Source organism: Seriola dumerili, unplaced genomic scaffold (genome assembly GCF_002260705.1).
Source record: "Seriola dumerili isolate Sdu_G_001 unplaced genomic scaffold, Sdu_1.0 BDQW01000043.1, whole genome shotgun sequence".
Lineage (NCBI taxonomy): Eukaryota > Metazoa > Chordata > Actinopteri > Carangiformes > Carangidae > Seriola > Seriola dumerili.
The window spans coordinates 2,791,862-2,812,853 of NW_019174298.1; the positions used below are offsets into that span (position 1 = coordinate 2,791,862).

The 20,992-nt window shown below is 41.2% G+C and overlaps 1 protein-coding gene across 2 annotated transcripts in view; it reads right to left on the reverse strand.

Annotated features, from left to right (window-relative positions):
* Positions 1-308: 308 nt before the first annotated feature.
* The window catches only part of LOC111217301 (poly(rC)-binding protein 4-like), a 35,550-nt gene continuing 14,866 nt past the window's right edge, over positions 309-20,992 (reverse strand). For both annotated transcript variants that reach the window (XM_022739099.1, XM_022739098.1), the window contains exons 5-14: positions 19,850-19,966; positions 16,248-16,379; positions 13,851-13,979; positions 11,078-11,152; positions 9,870-9,941; positions 7,724-7,765; positions 7,553-7,628; positions 7,009-7,058; positions 3,479-3,648; positions 309-1,218 (exon numbers count right to left, since the gene is read on the reverse strand). In XM_022739099.1, coding sequence (XP_022594820.1) covers positions 873-1,218; positions 3,479-3,648; positions 7,009-7,058; positions 7,553-7,628; positions 7,724-7,765; positions 9,870-9,941; positions 11,078-11,152; positions 13,851-13,979; positions 16,248-16,379; positions 19,850-19,966 — 1,209 coding nt within the window. In that variant the 3' untranslated portion in view covers positions 309-872. The remainder of the gene's footprint in view (positions 1,219-3,478; positions 3,649-7,008; positions 7,059-7,552; positions 7,629-7,723; positions 7,766-9,869; positions 9,942-11,077; positions 11,153-13,850; positions 13,980-16,247; positions 16,380-19,849; positions 19,967-20,992) is intronic.

Sequence of the window (20,992 nt, forward strand, 5' to 3'; positions counted from 1 at the left end):
TTCTGGCAACCCAAATGACAAGCTGCCATCCAGACTCTGTTTGGAGGAAAACAAATATAACCTGGACCTGGCATTGCATCTTGTGTTCGCCGTTTCCTCCTGAATGTGTGTCCCTGTGCTGCTACATTAATTTATCACTGATTCAGTCTAAATACAGTTTCTGTTTGAGTGACTGACAGCATTTTGTGCACCAGATAATTACAGATAAAAAAACAAACTAGGAGACAAATAGATCCACCATGTCAGGAAACAAAGACTTTTAATAAATGAAACAATACTAATAAATAAAGATTAAACAAGTCGCTCATTCAAAACAAAATCCAACAAAATGAACAAAACACCGAACGATAAAGTAGCACAGATTATTAAAAAAAAAAAAAAAATCCCCCCCAGACATTTACAAATTTTCTTAAAAACTTCAAGAGGCAAACATAGACATTGTATAAAAGCATAATACAGTAGAGCATTTGTCATCTGAGTATAATTTACAAATTTATTGAAGGATAAATACTCATAGCTGATCTCTAACTTGAGATACACATGTAGAAACTTATTTAAACATGTATCTCTCAGGTGAGGTTCCAGCCCTTTTTTTTTTTTTTTTTTTAATTTTTTTTTTGTGATCAATAACAGTGATGAGGTGACGATGAAAGCAGTCCATCAATTCATGGGAAACTCACAAATTATCTATAACCGTAAATAACTTTTAATAGCTTTATCCACATCTCCGTTGGTCTCTTCTCTGTTGGTGCATCAAAGAATAAAAGTCAAGAGCATCTCTGCCAGCGGATATGGCTACATCAGGCGTCTGTGGAAGAACACTGCGCAGCTGTCCTTCATCTGACTCTCCAGACATAGACGCAGAGGCTACATCAGTAGGGAGCGAACTTCTGTCTCTCTGGCTTTTTGATGCAGTTGGCTGAGGAGATTTTGGCGGTGTAGGCGGCCAGAGTGGTGTGGGAGGGTGCTGCAGTGACAGCCACGGTGGGGGCGGGGCTGGACAGAGTCAGAAAGGGGACGGACTTCACCCCCAGCAGGCCGGAGAGGGGCATGGCGCCGTATGGGGTGCCCAGCATATGAGCTGGGGTCAGGGCGCCCACAGCGGCCAGGGTGGGTGCAGGGGAGGCAGCTGGGGAGGCCGGCTGGGTGAAGGCCATGTTGAGGTCGACCGGAGCTGCCATGGTGGCTGCCTGGGCTGTGGATTTGGCTGTCTCTAAACTATGAGGGCAGAGATAGGAGGAGGGGAGGATAGGGAGGCGGGGAGAGGACAGAAGAGGAAGATTAGAGGATTATACTGTTGCTGCAACACTGGGTGAAGTTTCTGGAAAATCATTAAAGGGGAACTCCTCCAATTTTACAAAGTCTGTTTACAAGTCTTGTTGGGAGTAGCTACCACTGCATATGTGAAACAAGTTGTGCAAAGCCTTTTGTGGGTGAAATCTGATTTGCTCATGATGTCACTTGAGTCGGTGTTTGCTCGGTCTTCTATCTGGAAAGGTGCAGATAGACAGAAGGGAGGTTACCAGACCTCTGTAGCCCCCTCCTCATCTCTGTCCTTAGCCAGTACTAGCATAACACACCTGACCAAACTGTCAGTGGTCCAGTTGCATTGTGGGTAATATAGGTGCCAGGTTTTGACAAAGAAGAAGAATGCATGGAATAAAAAAAGGACAATATCTTTGGTTCTGCTGCATTGATTTTTACCTTTTTTATTTTTTTCTGTCCATCATGGGTCTGGCGGTGTTACAGGAGTGTAATGCTATATTAGTGAACTCTCATAATTTACCAGAGCTATACACTAGTTAAACTTCAAACATGGAAACTACTGTACTGTTGACTGTATAAAACTGAAACAGATTCTTTTCTTTATTAAACCTTAATGTTTTGTTGGGGGTCATGAAGACTCAAGAAATGATCAAAAAAGATACCTAACATTGTTTTATCACTTTGATACTTCATGGCATTTCCTAATTTTATATCTAATGCATGAATGCACCAGCACTTGAATTGTTTTCCGTCTACTTATCCTATCAGAACTTTTGTGTGTCCATTGTGCTCCTCTGGTCTGTAGAGCTCCTCCAGGCTCTATACTGGGACCTATTTTAGTCTGTCTTTATCGTTATCTGTCAGTTTAGCTGTGTTTCTGTTTGTTCCCTGCTTAGGCTTCAAGACTTGTGGTGACCGAGCTTTTTCTGCTCTGGCTCGTAAACTATGGAGGAGTCTCCCTGTCGGGGTCAGATCTGCAAACTTATTGATGCTTCCTTGCCCTAGTTTGACAATATTTGCTTTTGTTGGTTGTTATTAATCATTCAAATGCTTTCATCATCTTTTTTGTGCCTGTGAAGCAGTTTGTAGCCCTGGTTTTTAAAGTGCCATATAAATAGTGTTGCTTACTCATTTTATAAGAATTGCTTTTGAAACAAGTCGGATGCAGAAAATTGCGCTTTACTTCTGTTTGGAAATCCCAGGTGAAAAGCATGATTAACTACAATAGATTTTCATTTGCTCCATTTCTGTGACTGTTTTGACAGTTTTTTTTTTTTTGTTGTTTTTTTTTTATGCGGCACTACTTCTCCCAAATCCCAATTAAGTCAAACTGGATTTCTGTTATTGTAGTATCAAGGTTTTCATGAGATCAGAAGAAAAGCTTCTTTTTTGTGCTTTTTGTTCTTCTTTCTTTTAAAAGATTAAAAAAAAAAAAGAGAGAAAGGTCATCACTTATATTTTGCAGCAGTGGAGTTCTTTGGGACCCAAAACAATGAGGATGTAAAGCCAATCTCATCCAAACACAGGGGTTAATGTGGGGATGTTCTTTTGTTTCTCATTTAAAAATCTAAAGTATTAAGCGAGGTTGCATAAACTTTTGTCAGAATTTTTCTTGCTGTATTTTTTTTACGGGACAGGTCTCTCAAACCACCTGGTATATGCAAGCAAGAATTAATGTTCTAGTTCTTCATCAGTGGAAGGGTCAGTCAGATTGAAATTAATGATGGACATTGCCTCTTTTGAATCAATAATAGCAAGGACTAATAACCAATGGTTATATTAAATTTAGTCACATTTTTAAATGTATGTAAAGAGAAACACACAATAGGAAGTAAATGTTCCTACTTTTATATGGTGCTGCTTCATTTTATGTTGTACTTTCTACCTTTTTACTGTTTATTGGTTTGTTACTTTATTATAATTTTTACAACCAGAATTGCATTCAGTTTTATTTGTATTAATGTGCCCAGAACAAAACAAAACAAAGGCTGCAGAGCTGCAAACACTGAATTCCAAAGAGACACTCTTACTACATTGTACAATACAACCCTGATTTTACTCATTCCCTGGAGGCCAATTACCAGCAGCACCAGGACATACCTCATTATTGCTTATCACACTATAGCATGACCTTTGACCCTTTTAAACCGATATATTTTTCTCTGCCTTGCACTTGATTCATTAGATGGCTGTGTGTGCCACTGGGCCTCACCAGGAGGTAATGAGGTACTGGGCCAAGTTGATGCTGACGGGTGTTCCTGTGATAGTGACATGGCGGTCGCTCGTCCCGTCCAGCTGGCTGCCGATCTTGATCTGCGCTCCCGACACCTGCCTGATCTCATTGATCTTAGTGCCCTGACGGCCGATGATCGAGCCGATCAGCTGCAAAAGAACAGAGGTGAGGCAGACTGGTCAGTGTGATGGAAAGATGAATGACTATATGTTGATACACAGAGAGGGCTCAGAAGACATGCTTTACGGGGAAAGGCTCCAATAAATCATTTGACTGGATCTGTAATGCTGATGAAAGTGATTCTGACGAAATGGGCAAAAGCAAAACACTACATACCAAAAAAAAAAAAAACTGACTTAATGCAGACCACTTCAAATATTGCAATTACATTGTTTGTCTTCGGTGGACTGGTCATCCATCATGCATGTCAAAAGCACTTTTTTCCCCCCAGAGTCTCCCTTAATTGCTACTGCGTGTGCTCCGGTAAAAGAGACGAGAGAAGGCACATTTGCCTGTCATTAATCTGAGTGGCTAAAAGGTTATTGATTCCTCGGAGTGGTGATGACTTCCCAAACAAATCACTTCCCAAACACATGCCAGCTAGATGCATCTCCGCACTAATGGAAAACATAATGGGAAAATAACTCAAATATATAATATACGTCCCGTCGGCTTGAGCGTTCTCTCTGCTGAGAGCAGATTAGACAGTGACATGAGTTTTATTGCATTCCCAAATACATTATCACTTTTGTTTTGCTTTCATTACCCAACCTGGACCCATGCCTATTAGCCACAATAGATATTTAACAGACCCAGGGCTCGGGGGCTGCGTATCAGCTCAAGTGCAGGGTGTCAGGGCTCAGCGACGGGGTTATGCTGCCAGATATATAGTGAGTGGGACAGACAGTGATGAAGTGCTTGTAGTGTGTGTGTGTGTGTGTTTGTGTGTGTGTGCTGGCAGCTAAACAGCGGCTGACACAGAGGTAGAAATACACAACACGCACACACACGCGCAGTGATCGTGCTGCACTTGTCCCCGCATTTCACATTCCTTTCCTGAGAAGTAAGCAGCCTGTTCCACAATGTCTGATTTGTCACACAGCGACCTGGTTGGTCTGCCTGGCTATTATTGGCTCAGCAGTTTATTCGGGGAGAATGGTGGGTGGGGGGGCGGACACACAGAGAGCAGCCGGCCTAAAGAGCAACTCATGAGACAATGGCCACTACAGACCTCAAATCACAGATAACGTCTCTTCCCCCACTGAGACCAAGAATCTCCACTGGACTCTGGCCTTTTACACCACCTGTCAATAGATACCAGCTGTCAACAGCTCACCCACTCTGGTATGTATGACCTCAGTCAACAGCATTCCTGTATGAACAACCACAAAAAAAAAAAAACACTTTAAAGATGCAACTAGAGCTAAATAAATGACCCAGGAGACACTACATATACGCTTGCTGTGGCGATTATTTTTTCCTAAGCATTCAAATGACAGAAACACAGCACAATGCTCCTGGTCTTCAGCTACGAGTGGCCTATATATTGTTGAGTTCCTGCTGAGCCAGTCATTTGAAAGGACACAGGAAGAGGGATGGGATGGTGAGGGTGCAGCCATTTTTCTTCTGGCGAAATCTTCCTTGCGCAGAAGTACAGTGCATACTGCTGACTGGGTGTAAGCAGTTTCTCAATGCATCTGTGTGTGTGTGTGTGTGTGTGTGTGTGTGTGTGTGTGTGTGTGTGTGTGCGCACGCGTACGTGTGTGTGCACGCAAGACTCCTTCGGCGTTCAGTGTGTGAGCACAGAACGGGATTGTGCGGTTGGAGTGTGGCCGGCCTGAGGGCGGACAGAGGACTGAGGAGGCTCAGTCATGGCTATAAGTCCTCTCTTCTGGAACAATGGCTGGAGCTTACAGCTGTCCCTGTCACGTATAGCACTGGACTCCCTCATTCCTCTGATGCATTGTGCCGCTCACCATGTGGGGGTTTACTTCAGGCATTTTAGAAATGTTGTTGAAGGGTTGTGGCTATATCCTATACAGTACAGTGAAACCTTGAGTAATCAATTCTCTTTTTTTTCTCTTCTTTGTTGTAAAACAAAGACGGCAAAGGGAAATTAATTTCATTGTCTGAAAAAAATTTTTTCTTTGCAGATCCTTGTAAATAAAGGAGCATTTCAAACTAAACTGCGGTGCATGACGTGTTTGGGTAACAATTGGATAAAGATAGCATGTTTCCTTGGTGTCTACAAATCCCATGAAGAGAAAACCAACAATGAGCTGATCCTAACAAGTATCTTCTATGTGGCAAAACCCTGATATACTCTAAGTTATTCCTCTGTGACACAGACCTCCATTGTTTTCCAAAACGATTAAAAACACATCAATGAGCTGCACTGTTGCACTGAATGATACGTTCCTTTATTATCACAAACATGGGCACTGTGGTTTATATTGAGTCACTCCCACCAACGCCGTCCTGCTGCCATAAATGTTTACTAGTGTGTATTGCTCCGCAGTTGAAAATAGTCCCCAACAAATGAACTATCAACTCCTAAAAACTACAGTGCCCAGCTCTTTTAGGAAATTACTGAGTCTATTTATACAATGAAAGAACACATTTATGACCTGATTTTGCAGACTTGTATCTTCAGTAGGAACTAATGAGAAATTACTGAGAGACAACGAACTAATACATTGTTAGTTTTGGTCTTCTCGTGGGATTTGTCGACAGTAGAAAAACACCATCCATATCCTTTAATCTTCTGAGCAACATATCATTTGTTTGAATGATTGCGGTTCTGTTATTACGCCAGATATCAGAGCAGCAAATTAAATCGTAAATCACAAATGGCTTCATTATTAATTTTCCTTCATAAGTGAGCTTTTTTCTGAGTTAAATTCAAATTAAGGGAATCACTGTAATTAATGAACAGATGTTCTCAGTCTAAACCAGCCTGATGTAATAGAACAGTGATCATTTGAAAAGAAATGTAGTCTAACTTTATTTTGAAGTGAATCTTTGCATTCTGATTTCTACTCTGATTGGAAAGACATTTCATCAAACCCTGGCGGAGGGTAAGTGAGGAGGGAAAGGATCTTTGTCTGTTTTCTTATTGGCTGTTTTGACAGCAGACAGCTTCTAAGTAGGTCAGGGAACATGAGAGGATTTACTGAGCACTCTTGGGACTCATTCTAAGACACTGCAACTGCTGCCCAGACAATAATGCGAAAGGATCCATATCGGCTCAAAATCCCTTTAACCTTGGGTTAGTCGGAGGTTAGAATAATGAGGATAATTAGTCAGTTGCCAACATGTCTCCAGTCTCTTTTGAAGTCACACCAGACGTCTTTGCAGTTGCAGCTACTGCATCTGAAGTCACCTGCTGCAGAGCAGTGTGCACGTGAGATGAGTGCCGACTTCCTGTTGTTTTTCCTTGTTCAGATGGGAAAATACTAACATCACAGAAAAAAAAAAGAAAAAAAAAAAGTCGAGTTACTTCTCCTTACATCATTGGGAATAAGCAGCTCCTGAGATGTCTGAGAGTTTGAGTCCATCCCTGATGAGAGAAAATACAAGCAACAACTGAATAAAATTGACAGACGTTTTAATATTTATTCAACTCCTGTAGTTAGTGAATCCACACAAACCCACCGGTGACATGCTGGAAAACCCTTTCAGCGAAGATATAGATACTGCCAGATATAGTAAAGCAGTTAATTTCCATTTTAATGGACTGATGTTTAACACGGCACTCATTCTTTTCTTTCTCCCAGTTCTCCGACTCTCTGCAACGTATCATTTCACATAATAGTTTCTCTCCAAGAATGGGAGATATGAGAAAGCTATAAAGCCTCTTCTCCTCCTTCCTCACTGACACAAGCACATAATCTGTACGGCTCATGACAGTGAGTGTAACTTCTCACGTCTGAAGGCAGCTGGACAATCTTTGACAAGTTACAGATGGAGGAGCAATGTGAAGGCAAAACTCGGCAAGCTTATAGTGGTAGCGATATAATCCAGAGCAAATACTATTATTAGTTCTATACATACCAGGTATGACAGTCGAAGCAGGCTGGGCAATAGGACTCAGGCCTTGCTGCACTGACAGCTGATGTAGCTTGGCCAGCTGTAAAACAAAGAGGAAACGGTCGATGCAGTGCACACTAAACCATAAACTACTCATGTTATATTAAATGATAATATATCTACAAATGGTCAAACCTCTGAGTGTGGAATGCCATATTGGTTTTGCAAAGTGTAGGCCTGAAAGAGAGCATCCTGCATTAGGTAAATTACAGCAATAAAACATCACACACAGGCAATAAATCTGTAGCCTCTTAATGGAAGTGCTTCACTGTCAATACATGCCTGTTTTTCAGAATAAGTGAAATGAGTCTTTATAGTTAAGCTGTGAACTTATACAGATGAGATATGCCATATTTTCCCATGAACCTCTAGTTCGTCCCTGCCAATGCATATCCCACAGTTATTGCTTTATATGTGTGGGGTTTGAAATATCCGTGTGTGAGATTTTTGCCCCCACCCCACTACAGTGGAGGTCGTTCAAATGTAGCTTGTAGCGCTCACAGCCGTGGTGACATATAAGAGATTCAACAGTCACTCTGGATAATACACAGACCTAATTGGAAGCAGTTTTTAGTGGGACTCTTTATGTCAATACAAAGTATCTCCTGTGAAAACTGACTGTTCTGTGACATGCACATGGCTGTTAGATGTTTTAACCTATGTTCTTTGTTGAGATTGGCATTACAACCCTAGTGTCAATGTCCCACAAACCCCACTGCAGTATGTGTCAACATAATAGCAATTGCAAAATTAACCTTTATTATTTATTTATTTTTTTTCTTCTGACCTGATTAAACTCCAAATATGTGGATACATAAGTGACCATTAAGCATTGCTATTACACCAAATAAGGAAATATCTCATGTTCCATATGTCAAACATGCATGAACAATAATTTATTATTGGTCATTTACATACAAATAAATGTCGAGTTTGGTGTCCTACATACTGACAGATTTACCTCCCAAGTGAAGATAAAACTACAGAAATCCAGACTTATTTGGGAGGGGCAGTGTTGTGTACTGTCATCATCAATCACAGATACAGTATATAGAGCAAATGAAAATCCATTGAATTTAACCATGTTTTACAGCTGGGCTTCTCAGACAGAAGTAATGCATCAACCTCTATAGCAGCATTATTGAAACGTGTCATCAGTTCAAACTGTTTATGAGCATTTCAAGAATCAAGCTGATAAAACAATGTTATGTGTGTTTACTGAGCTGTTAAAGATGGCCCGGGGGCTCTAGGACCCCAAAGAGAACATTAGGATTAAAGGCCATTTTTCAGTGCTGTGAACAGCACAAACAAAATCCCCTTCACCTCTGTTGTATCAATGATCTATTTATGTGAAATACTCGTATCACTCATCCCCTCATTACTTTAAATAATGCAGACTCACATGTTAACCGCCTTTTGTATCAGCCCACCCATCAATACTCACTGTATATAAATATATGTACATATATGTGTATGTATATATATATATATATGTACTGTAATTAGTGAGGGTGGTGTGTGCGCAACCCTCCCTCCTTACAGTTATGGTTTGAGCAGACAGCACTTAGCTTAGCCTGACGCCAGCAGTCTGGCTACTATTACCAGTCCATCCTATATGGTCATAAACTGGAGAGGGGAGAGCTCAGCCTGAAGAATTCATCAATACATTAGAGCTGTGTTTATTTAGGAAAGCACACAAACGCCACAAATTAGCAGTAATCTTGTCATTTACAGCAAGAGTGAAATCTGTGTCTTTATACTCCTTTATACTTGGCAGAACTCTTTATAGGCTTTTTCATTACCAACAATTACATTTTTTTCCGTCTATGATTGATTTGTCAGAGGCTGTTGTATCCATTTTGATATTATGACAGTATATGCTATTTGCTGTCATGGGAGGAATATTCTTAAAGCTGAAATATTTCTGGTGCAGAGCTAGGCAGGACTAAAAAAGAGACGGCAGAGCTGTGATGGTGGTGTGTGATGGCGTCGTGTTTCAGGAGGGGTTATAGCTCTTATGACAGGGTAGAACAATAGCTGCAGCTTATTCTCAGCTGTTGTTTTTAATGCCTCATGCCAGATGATGGACTGTGTAAATTTGGACATACCACACAACCCCCTGCTCTCACTCACCACTCAAATCCTCACAGCCCTGAAACTCATTCCTGTGCTCCATGTCCCATAATGATGTCTAGGACCAATGTTAGAAACAAGCAAGAGATTTTTCATGTTCAGAAAAACAGGTTATTCACAGACTTCACATGAATGATTGTTTAGTTACCTGCTGGAGGTCCAGGCCACCCTGGGTGACTGAGTACAGAGGGTGGGGTGCAAATTCTGATGCCTCAAACACCTACAAACACACAGCAACATGAGAAGGAAGCACCAAGTGAAAATAGATAGTTCATTACTGAAATATATTCATGTTTATAAAGTCTGGAAAGTCATTGTTTTTTGCATTGGATTGAGGTTAAATATGTTCTTACCAGCTGAAACCTCCCATGGTAAATCTGATAAATAAAAACCTACAATTTAATTTTTTTCAGGACTTCACTATAGATCAACTCTGGTCTGAGATGGGCTCTCGAAGCTGCATTTCTGACACTTTAACACACCTAACAAGCTTATAGGCTATGACTCATCTGCAGGCCCTTTCCTATTCCACTTCATTTTCTCCTCTGACAAATTATACGAACATCTCTTACCACTGTGCAGCCTCCATTACAGCCATCTCCCAGTGACCGGGACCTCGCCCCAGATTTAATTTGATAGCTTATTATGTGGAATATCAAAAACACAAAGCCATTCCAGAAATTGACCAGAGTCTGAGGCAGCACAAACAGCGTCAGAACTGCTGACAGCTATGCAGAATATCTGGGTGCTGCTGTAGCCAGAGGAGACGGCAGGTCTCCAGTCTCACTTGCTAATCTTGTGACTTGCTCCATGGGAGGGTGGATATCTGTCCCTTCTCAAACAGAAGCATCTCACATAGCACTCAACCCCACCCTCACACACAAAAACCACCCGATCTCCCACTGAGGAGCACCTACGTGCGTCTTGTTTCAACGTAAGGGTTCGCCAAGACTCCAGTGAACGAATTGATTATTGGCAATGCCTCCTTCTCCAAACCCTCTCAAATAACCATTTGGACTTTCATTTAAGTTGTGAAGGTGACGGTGTCAGTCCCAAATGCTAATCCGGTGGTTCTCAAACTTTCTGGCTGTCCGTTGGTCCACCACCTTTGGTTCAGACTAAAATATCTCTTGAATGGGTTGCCATGAAATTTTGTGCAGACATTCATAATGCCTAGAGGATGAATCTTAATAACTTCAGTGATTCCCTGACTCCACCAGCAGGTCAAATTTTTCTCTTATCTACCCCGAACCCCCTGTAAAGCCTTTATGACCTATAAAGCCTGTATCACCCGGCAGTTTGAGAACCACTGTGCCACAGATAAGCCTCCCAACTGGTAAAATCTCACTCCTTTACCTGGTTCCCTGCGATGAGGAGGGCAGCTGGTGAGGGGCTCGGTCGATAGGGGATGGTTGCACCCTTCGGGGGAGACTATGGAGTCAAAAACAGCAAGAGGGGTTAGAGGTTGGAATAAATCTTTATCAGTAATTTCATAGACATGAATAAGATCTACACATCTACTCTGCCATGACGTCAGCACTTCTGTCAAAGATTGAGGCCCCTTGAGTACGTCCTACAAATAGTGTTAAACTCTGATTTAAAAAAACAATTAATGATTAACTAAACTGCTACGACACTGACATTAATCCCCGCCTTGGATGTCTTTTGATTATGCTAATCATTCATTTAATAATTGAAGCAGTGTGGTGAGGGGTCTTTGTAGCTCTGAGCTATGGTTGTGAAGACCTAACCATAGTGTGATCGTCCTAAAGTCACACCGTTAAATTACTGATAGACGGTATGATTGAGCGGGTTGGGTGGGGGGGTTGTAAGTACAGAATAGATTACACGGCTGTAAATGTCAGAAGTACATTTCTCTCTGTCTGAATTATTTGAACTGTAGATATTTTATTTCATCTCTTGGAGAAAAAAAAAGTAGCGGAGAGTTGTTCCGGTGCGCTCCGGCAGCTCTACACCTATGCTGCAGCACCTGCACCACCCCCTACTTCCTGTGTTTTGCTTAGATACAGTCTATGGTATGAAAGCAATGGAAGAAAAAAACTGATTGATTGAAGGCAGTTTTAAGTGATGTGACGATCAATGCCCGAACAGCAGGGAATCACACAATGTGTTTTGAAACTACTGTTCAGATCCATCAGATTCCTGGGAAGCAAGGGGATCATCATCAGGGGTCACGCTACACGTCTTCTCCACCTTGAGTCACTTGAAAACATGGCTAAGCAACACCATGGCCCAGGAGAGACCGACTCATCTCTCCTTGATGCATGTCCACAGTGACATTTTGAACTCATTGGACATCCATGCCCCGTCCATACCCAACGCCCGAGCGCAAGGCCACCTTTGGATTATTGTAACTACTGGAGCAAATTGTCTGCAGCTCAAGGTAAGATATTTGGTTTATAAACAAGCTGCCGCCGAGCAGTTAAATAGTCCGTTGTCAATACATTTTAACGTCAGTAGGATATACATGTGCTGAAAAAATGTGCATGTTTAGATATGTTCTTGTGTGCTGTGCGCAATGAGCTTTTGGACTTGTGTATTGCTGAGCCATGGCATTATTGTGTTTCTGTGTTTTATAGACGTTGTTGTTGTTGTCGTCATTTTGGTCTGCGTTGTAGTTGCACTGTTGTAGGCCTCTGTTGTATTTGTATGGAGAGACACTGAATATGAATTTTTACAAAATGAGCTCCAACATGTATTTGCAAAAATGCTCCTCCCACTACAGCACCCCCAACTTAAAACATCTTCCCGTGGCCCTGGTGTGTCCCGTTTCGCTGCCTCTCTCCCATGTTGACTCCAGAAGATCATTTTATTTACAGCCATGAAAAGCAGCAGGATAAGAAACTGAACTAAATGACGTGTTATGTCAATCTGTCGATATCCTCCGCTCTTAAATCACAGCAGCTCATACACACCAAAAAGAAGTTTCATTACAATCAGCTGACTGAGTGTATGTGCGATGCGAGCATCGGTTATGTGCGGTTATACATGTTTAAATTGTGTCAGGCAAATTAAATGTAGTATTAATTTAATACTACAAAGAATGAGTTACCATATTACTGGGAAAACAAGTCACATCGCCTTGACCTTTGCAAAGGCATGAGCAACTGGCGATTGTTCTGATGATCGTGGATGACTGATATCGTCCATACAACCCTACTCTGAGCTTTAGTTCATATCAGACCTCAAGGGTCTGCAATGGTTTACCCTCTGGATACATCAAGCATCCGACAAGAAGACAGTTTAAGATGAAATTCTTCAAACACCCATAAGAAAAAGGGGATTATAAAGTGTACATGACAGTGTATATCTTATCGAGTTACTGCAGTGTTGGTGATACTGTTTTTGGGTTTAAAATGTAGAGCATCTTTTCTGCGGGAGCAGTCACAGCAAATTCTTTGTATAACTTTGCATAATTTAAATCTCTGAGCCAAAAGCAAGAAGCCGCTGGTACAGAATCCTAATGAAACTTGCAAGCCTTTGAAGAAAGCCCTGGAAAACTGGATCAAACTAGCAATTAGTCAGTCAGGTCCAGCTGCAATGCTAAAACAAAAAGGACTTGTGCACTTCCATGAACACACAGGGAGAAACTGTGCTTGGGGTTGTTTTTCTCTCATCTCCTTCTCGATTTTCTCAAGAGAACTGTTGTCTAAAGGTGGACAGATTTTGCTGCAGGCCAGTTTGTTTTCCCTTAGTGTCCTCTGCAACAATACTGAGCTGTGACCTGAGAGCTGCACCTTTTGACTCCATCCGATGTCTCTTTTGGCAGATTACAGCACAAAAGGTCCAAATAGTAAAGAAACTGCACTACTTTCTTTGCATTTCCTAAGTTGTGGATGAGGATAAAGCCACAGCATCTGTGAATCTAGTCAATTTCTAAGCAACACCGCCGTAGGTAACGTTACATAACAAAGAAAACCAATGCAGCCTACTAAAATTGCATTAACATGTGCTGCAGTGGAATAGACGATAGCTGCATGCTGGTAAAATCAAAACATGGATGTCAACAGCAATTATTTCCTTCACGTAGCAGAAGCAGCAGAGCTCTGACAAAATGTGAGCTAGGTGTGAGTGTGTGGAGTAACAACAGAAATGGTACACCTCCTACCTCCAGGATTACTGTGCAGATGAGTTTGACGCACTGGATTACTGAGTCCTGATTCCCAGATATCGTCACCCCTCGCTCAGTAGAGTTGGGCAGCAAATCCCCTGCCACCTGTATCTGAGCTCCGGTGCTCTGCAAATGATTGGGTTTTAAAAAAAAAAAAAAAAAAAAAAAAATTATTTTGACTTTGGGGAAAAAAAAAATTGGGTTTAAAAAAAAAAAAAAAAAAAAAAAAAAAGATTAGTTTGACTCTGGAGATAAGACAAGTTGTGATTACACTGCCATGGCTTCTTTCTGTGTCTCCCTGCTGACTTAGCTGACCTTATATTTTTCCACCTATTCTAAAGGAAACCATGTGTGCTGTAGTACGTTTTTAATGTCAAGACCTGTCAGGTTAGGAGATAAGTGAAAATAAGAAGATACGATTCTCCTAATTTGAGCTGACACATCCCTAATTTAGCATGCCCGCAGGCAAGGGGTACAACTTCTCATGCTTTAATCTACATTCAGTGAAGTCTCTATCAGACAGTAGGATTTCTGGAGGCCAAAATGCTTTTGCAAGGGAGCATGTGTCCTGTGGCAACCAAACAAACAAAACAAATCTGCAACTGAAACAAATTTGGGATGAGAACAAGACAAGAAAATCCATCTATCTGCATAAAATCAACTGGATGCTATTACTGGTGAAGGTAAAAGCTAAAATGAGGAGACTATTTGTAGAATAGTACAGAGCTAAAGTGACAGAGTCAGATGTCTCTGGCAGCAGATCTGATAAATTTAATCCTAATGTTTCAACTGGGCCTAAATGTAGTCAGGAGTTTTTCCCTTTCAAAGCTGCCACTGCTGAGTCATACTATATGTTGTACTAAGTGATTTATCTGGGCTGCATTGTCTCGCTAATTTCCTGTCCTTGATGGTCTAAATCCACTTTTAGTCTCCCGCACACCTATGTGTAGATAAGTGGTATCTGCTACAATTATTAGTTTTGCTCGTTTTTTATCCAAAATGTTGCATGCTTTGTGAATTGCTATGTTTTAAGCCACACTGCAGCATATCTGTAAAGATGATGTGATAGTCTGATGGTTGTTTTTTTGGACAAACATTCATGGATGAATCATATTGACTTAAATGATCCACCAACAAGTCAACATTTTTTAATTTCTGCTCAAACTTGTCTGCTAGATGGATTGGCTCAAGGTTTTGAGTGAAATGTCTTGACAACTATTGGACAGATTGACATGAAAATTTTATTCTCAAGATGAAACTGAAGTCAGTGGTCATCCTCTGAATCTTTAATCCAGTACCATCATCAGGTCAAATTTTTACTTATTCTCAGAAAATCTTTTGGTTTATGACCAAATACCTACAAGACTAAAGATATTGCCATCAGCCTCAGCTCTACTGTGTGTTTACCAAACATTTTAGGATGCTAACAGGCTAAGCTAAGTCAAATCAAATCAGTTACGTTTATTTTAGAGCACATTCCTGTTGTGTCTTCATGATGACTATTAAAAGACTAGAGACTAGTCTTAAAGATATCAGTGAATGATTTCCTTTTCTTAAATTGTAATTAATGAACAATGCTAATATAAATTAGCATTGTGTCATTTGCTTTTGGTTTTCAAAAGTGGTTTACAGAGCTATTTCTGAGGGTTACATGTGTCAACAATTTCCTTTTTGGTGGGTAGTTTAAATTGATAAGAAGCTAGGCAGGCACATACAAGCATTTTGCTTTGGCCTGTTCAATCACTAATTAATGCATAGACCAATTTTTTTTTTTTTTTGCTGTCCATATTGTTTATATTTACTGTATTATGTGTGACTACTGAATAAAAACTACTTCACATATCAGTGAAGGGGGAAAACTGTTCCACAGTTTAGGGCCAACAGTGAGAAAAGGTGCAATCAGACCTGGATTTTAAACCAGGAGCGTAAAAAAAGAATAGTGATTGGTAAGCAGATCTGAGGGGATGAAGCTGGTGAACATGGTAACCATTAAACCCGCTATAAATCAGCATGCTGGGATTATCAGTGTGACTATACTACTAGCATTTAGCTCAAAGCACCACTGTGCCTCAGTCCAGTTTTAGCTGAGTTCCGCTTCTTCATATGTCATTAATTTGTACATACAATAGATTTATTATTGTTTTACATTTCATCACCACCCTTCCAGCCTTATTACTGAGATGTATGAACTGTAATTGCAGTTATTCTAAATAAGAGCATCTAATACACAGTGCAATTATGCAGCAGGGCAAAAAACAGCAAAAATGAAATATCTCTCCATTCCAGCTGCAGATTTTCCCCTCATTTCCAGGAGCAGATTTGTTCTCTACATATTTCAGTGTTCGACCAGCCTGTGAAATGAGGATGGAGTAGATTTGCGTTCTGGCTGCTCACCTCTCTGATCTCCTTTATCTTGGCCCCTCCCTTCCCGATGAGAGAGCCACACTGGCTGGCAGGAATGACCAGGCGCAGGGTGACTGGTGGCTTGGAGCTTATGGTGCCGTTGGCCACCAGCGCAGTCAGGTCCTGGAGGGAGGTACAAGAGAAGAAAAAAAAAATGTGGTGAGAGCCGACAGGAGAGAAAGAGAGAGAGGCCCAGAGGAAAAGATCAGACAGAAGGGGTCAAGGTGGAAAGGGAGAGATATGTCACTGGAGGGTGTTAACTCCAACAATAACGACTGAACAGCCGCTGAATTTGAATCAAGCTCATTTCATTCAAACTGATCTGAACACCCTTAAGTGAATGATCTGAATACTGGAAACCAAACAGCAAAAACTGGGTAAAATTAAAACCTGCCCAATTATGCCATGTCATGATGAGCCGAGTCAACATTTCACTGCTTATTAGCATAACCTGAAAATCCAAAATTATGAAGACCATAGTGGGCAATACATTCATAGTTTGTCCTGAACCAATCACAGTGCAGACAAGCTCCGTTTCTACTGCATCAACATGAATCGAACAAACGGATAAAACAAATGGGATCTGTATTGGAAATGGCAGGTGGTTCTTTGGGAGCAAGGCAGACCGAGCAAAGAGCAATCCAGCATCTGCACCTAATTAACCTCCGCTCCTGTATCTGTATATGTGAGTGTGTGCAGGGAGAGATGCCCACAGGAGGCTGGCCAGCAATGTATGTTCTCCAGTCCAGTGTGAGGGGGTCTGAAAAGGCTGTTTAATCATTTTTATGAACTGCTGAATTCTGCATGAAAGGGGAAACAATACCGGTGGTGAGCAAATTATGCTTTGAGCTTGAGCACTCTGCATAAAACTGAGCCAGAGCACATTGTCTACATGTCCTTCCCACTGCCTGAACCTGGTCACCTTGAGATTCCTTTCTAAAGATATTTTCAAACGAACTGAATGAACAAGTTTGTATGAGAATGTCTTTTCGTATGCAGACCTATTCGTTACAGGAATTGCATCTATGCAATGTGAATTTATATATTTTCAATTGTTTAATCCTTTTTCTTGTCATTTAAATTAAATGCCATGCAATGAGGTTCAATTTATAGGAATAGTTTGACATTTTTGGGTAAATGTGCTTATTCACTTTCTTGCTGAGAGTTAAATGAGAAGATCAATACCACGCTCATGTTACGTTTCATTAAATATGCAATACACAGCCACAACATGCAGCCAACAGCCAGTTAGCTTAGCTTTAACTGACTGGAAACGGGGGGGGCAGGAAGCCTGGCTCTGTCCAAAGGTTGTGGGGGAGAGTGGGGACAGAGCCAGGCTAACTGCTGCTGCTGCTGCTGCTGCTGCCAGACTGTATTTAGTTGTGTTCTGTGTTTTCTGTATTTTTGAATAAGTGTTTCTCAAAATGTAGAACTATTCCTTTAAATTGTCATGAATATTGGTCACTAAGGAAAACTCTGGGGTGCATGAAAAACTTAAAAGACAAACTCTTTTAAAGAGGTTATTTTATAATAGATTATCAGTCTCTTATAAAATAACAAAAAGTTAAAATATATTTCAACATGTCTGATGATAATTAAAACCCAATAAAGAACGGGTGAGGATATCTCTATCTGTCCTGCTTGTATTGTATATATTTGTAAGTTAAGACAGGTATTTAGACAAGGGACCTTACTGATCTGAAGAGTGTTGAACTGTGTTTTACAGTGCAGGTAGCAAACATCCGTCTGCTCTGCTGTGGGTGGAGACTGAGCTTTTAATTAATGAACAGCATGTCTCTGTGAACCTTTTGAAATGTAAATACGCCACGCTGTCTCTCTTCCCATCAGAGTTCAACACAGAACAAATGTGTGACAGAATGTTTGTTTGTTTTTGTATGGTTTGTGTTGGGGCCAGTTTGCAGTAAAATTAGCAGAGTTTGACTTGAGAGGTGACAGTGTGGATGTGCAGCCTCAAGGGATTTTACTTATGAAGGGAACTGCATAATGTTTCCAATAACTGAACTTTAAATTTGAAAGGCATATTCTGATGTGGCTCTTGTGCCGCTCTGCTCCGTGTCTATATTTAGTGAGGCAGATCAGGCTCTCTGACGTCTCGTCTCATTAGAAGAGGAGCACACAGCTCGTCTGTACAATCAGAAGACTCTGGGCGTCATTTTCTTGATTTGATCTAAAAATATGAGCCACATCTTAACAACTGTGAACGTTCCCATACTTTCCTGTTCCATCTCAGCAAAAAAAAAAAGAGACTCTCAAAGCAAATTGGTGGAAATAAAGACAGCGGGTTACACAAGCACTGCTCACACAAAGAGTTGCTGGGCTTAAATCCCCAAAGCATATTGTGTTGCTGGTGGGATAAGGACTCCAATACAGAGAGATTATGAGGCTTTCATGCATGCTGTGCCTCGACACCTGGGAACAAAATACACGTATGATACTGTCTTGCATGTCTTGTGTTATCAGAACACTTTTTTTGATTATCATATCACTATCACTATATTCACATAAATCTGACAGTGGTTGGGGAAAACTTGATCCATGAAACACAGACACGAGTGATCAGCTGCCAAATGAAAGTGAGCCTGAGCCGCTGTGTAATCATAAAGTATTGAGACACAAACAAATCCAGTGGCCAAAAAAAAAGATTATTCCCATTTGTTTTTAATTAAAGGTGTCAGACATACAATAACTCAACTATGGTGGAAGCGGCGTGCAGTGGGTCAGCCAACATGTTGCCATGGAAACTCAGGAGTTACAGGGTTGAAAAGAGGTGAGTCCGAAAGATCTTTAATTAATACTGCAGTGTGCTACAAGCCAGCATGTGTGTTTTACTGAACGCTGTCGACCTGAGCAGGGAGCACCTGTTTCCTTGCCAGCGTCTGTTGTGATGCTAAATCAGAGCGAGGGCGGCTCTCATTCCACCATATTAATTAGTGTGTTGATGGACAGTCACCATGGGGATTAATAGCATGAGGAACTTTGTCATCTAAAACTGATTAGAAGACCATGAAAAGACATACAAATCCTTCTCATTAACAGGCACAAATTAGTATCATTTGCACTTTTACAGAGTTGATTCAGCATGTGTTGCACAGTAATGTGTGAAAGTTACGTGGAATGGCTGAATGTACTGTACAACACACATCACACCATTCCACTTCCCAATAGTCAAAAAGGTTTTGCAACAATAGCTACAATCACTTACCCTAAATTTTCATCTGCAGAGTAATCTTAACTGAAAGTATGTCAAGTGCTATGAAACGGATACAATTTTTTTCTTCCATCACTTCAGTTTAGGACATAATCGATAGCAATAAGAGCACATTAGTAGTAATGTTAAGATGAAGCTCAGGAGAGGATTTTGTTTTTGTGATAATGGGGTAAAATAGCTTCTTGCACTTTTTCTAACTCTCACAAACAGGATATTTTGGATATATTTCTTATTGTATCTTGATTATTTTCCACTGTAAGAAACAGTTCTGGTCTGACAGTGTTGGCTTGTTTATAGGAGATGACGTCGAGCTGATTTGACTTGTGTGTGATGGCAATGAGTATGATGCATTAAAGTTAGATACCTCCTCCAGCTTGTATGTGATCATGGTGAAAGCTCTGAAGACGCTGTCTGTGGAGCCGGTGATGGTGATGATCCTCTCCGGACAGGATCCCTCTGAGATGTTGACCCGAGCGCTGCTCTGTGGGGACAGAGGTCATTATTTCACTGAACGGTCAACTTCAAAGGAATAGATAGATGTTTTGGGAAATAGCCTTTTTTTTTTTTTTTTTGCTTTATTTTTTTTTTAACCTTTTGACCTTTTGACTGAGCCAGGCTAGTTGTTTCCTTCTGCTTCTAGTCTTTATGCTAAGCTAAGCTATCCAGCTGACAGCCGCTTCATATTTGGCATAAACACATGAGTCATCTTCTCATCTACCTCTCAGCAAGAACGCAAATTTCCCCAAATGTCAAACTACTCCTTTACTCTTCTTGTGGTTGGGTTTCCAGAGACACGCAGTGGCTACAGACACACTGTACCGCGCTGCTGCCCTCGGGCGATCAAGCCCCTGCCCTCCTCTCCTTCCATTTTGTGTCCTTGTATTTCTCTGTGTTAAAGTCACATGGGCAGAGACAGGACAACACTCTGACCTCTGGGCCATTTTCTCCAGTCACTCCAGTGAGTCATGCTCCCAGTGTAGCTGTAAGCCCCAGGGACGGACTGAGAGGATGAGGCTCACACAGTTGGGAAGTAACAAAGCCAAGAGTGGCTGGCTGACTGGGTGAATGGATGGATGACTACCGTGGGTGAGTGGTTTATCCAGCAGCTCTGCAGGGCTGCATTGTCCCATGACCTCACTATTCCCCTGTTTATTCTTCTGCCTCATAAAGTACAACATAAAACCTTAGCAGCCTAGTGAAAGAATCAAATGTGCCGCCACAGTGTCAGCCTAATTACTTTTTAATACAAAGAGTTAACCAAGCGGCATTAGTTTGGCTGCCCCCTTGAGATTTATAAAGAGGGTATGGAGGAGCAGGCTGAGAAAAAGGAAGTTGTTTTAAGCAGGAAAAGAAAGAGAAAGGGATTTGGAGAGAGAGCAGCTACAGGAGGGGTAGTGAATGATGGAGAGACAGGATTTAAATTGAAAAGGTGTCGTTATTGCCCAAAAGGCAATTCGGACAATGTACCAGTTCTGTATTCTTTTCAGACTCAAAGCTCCCAAACAGG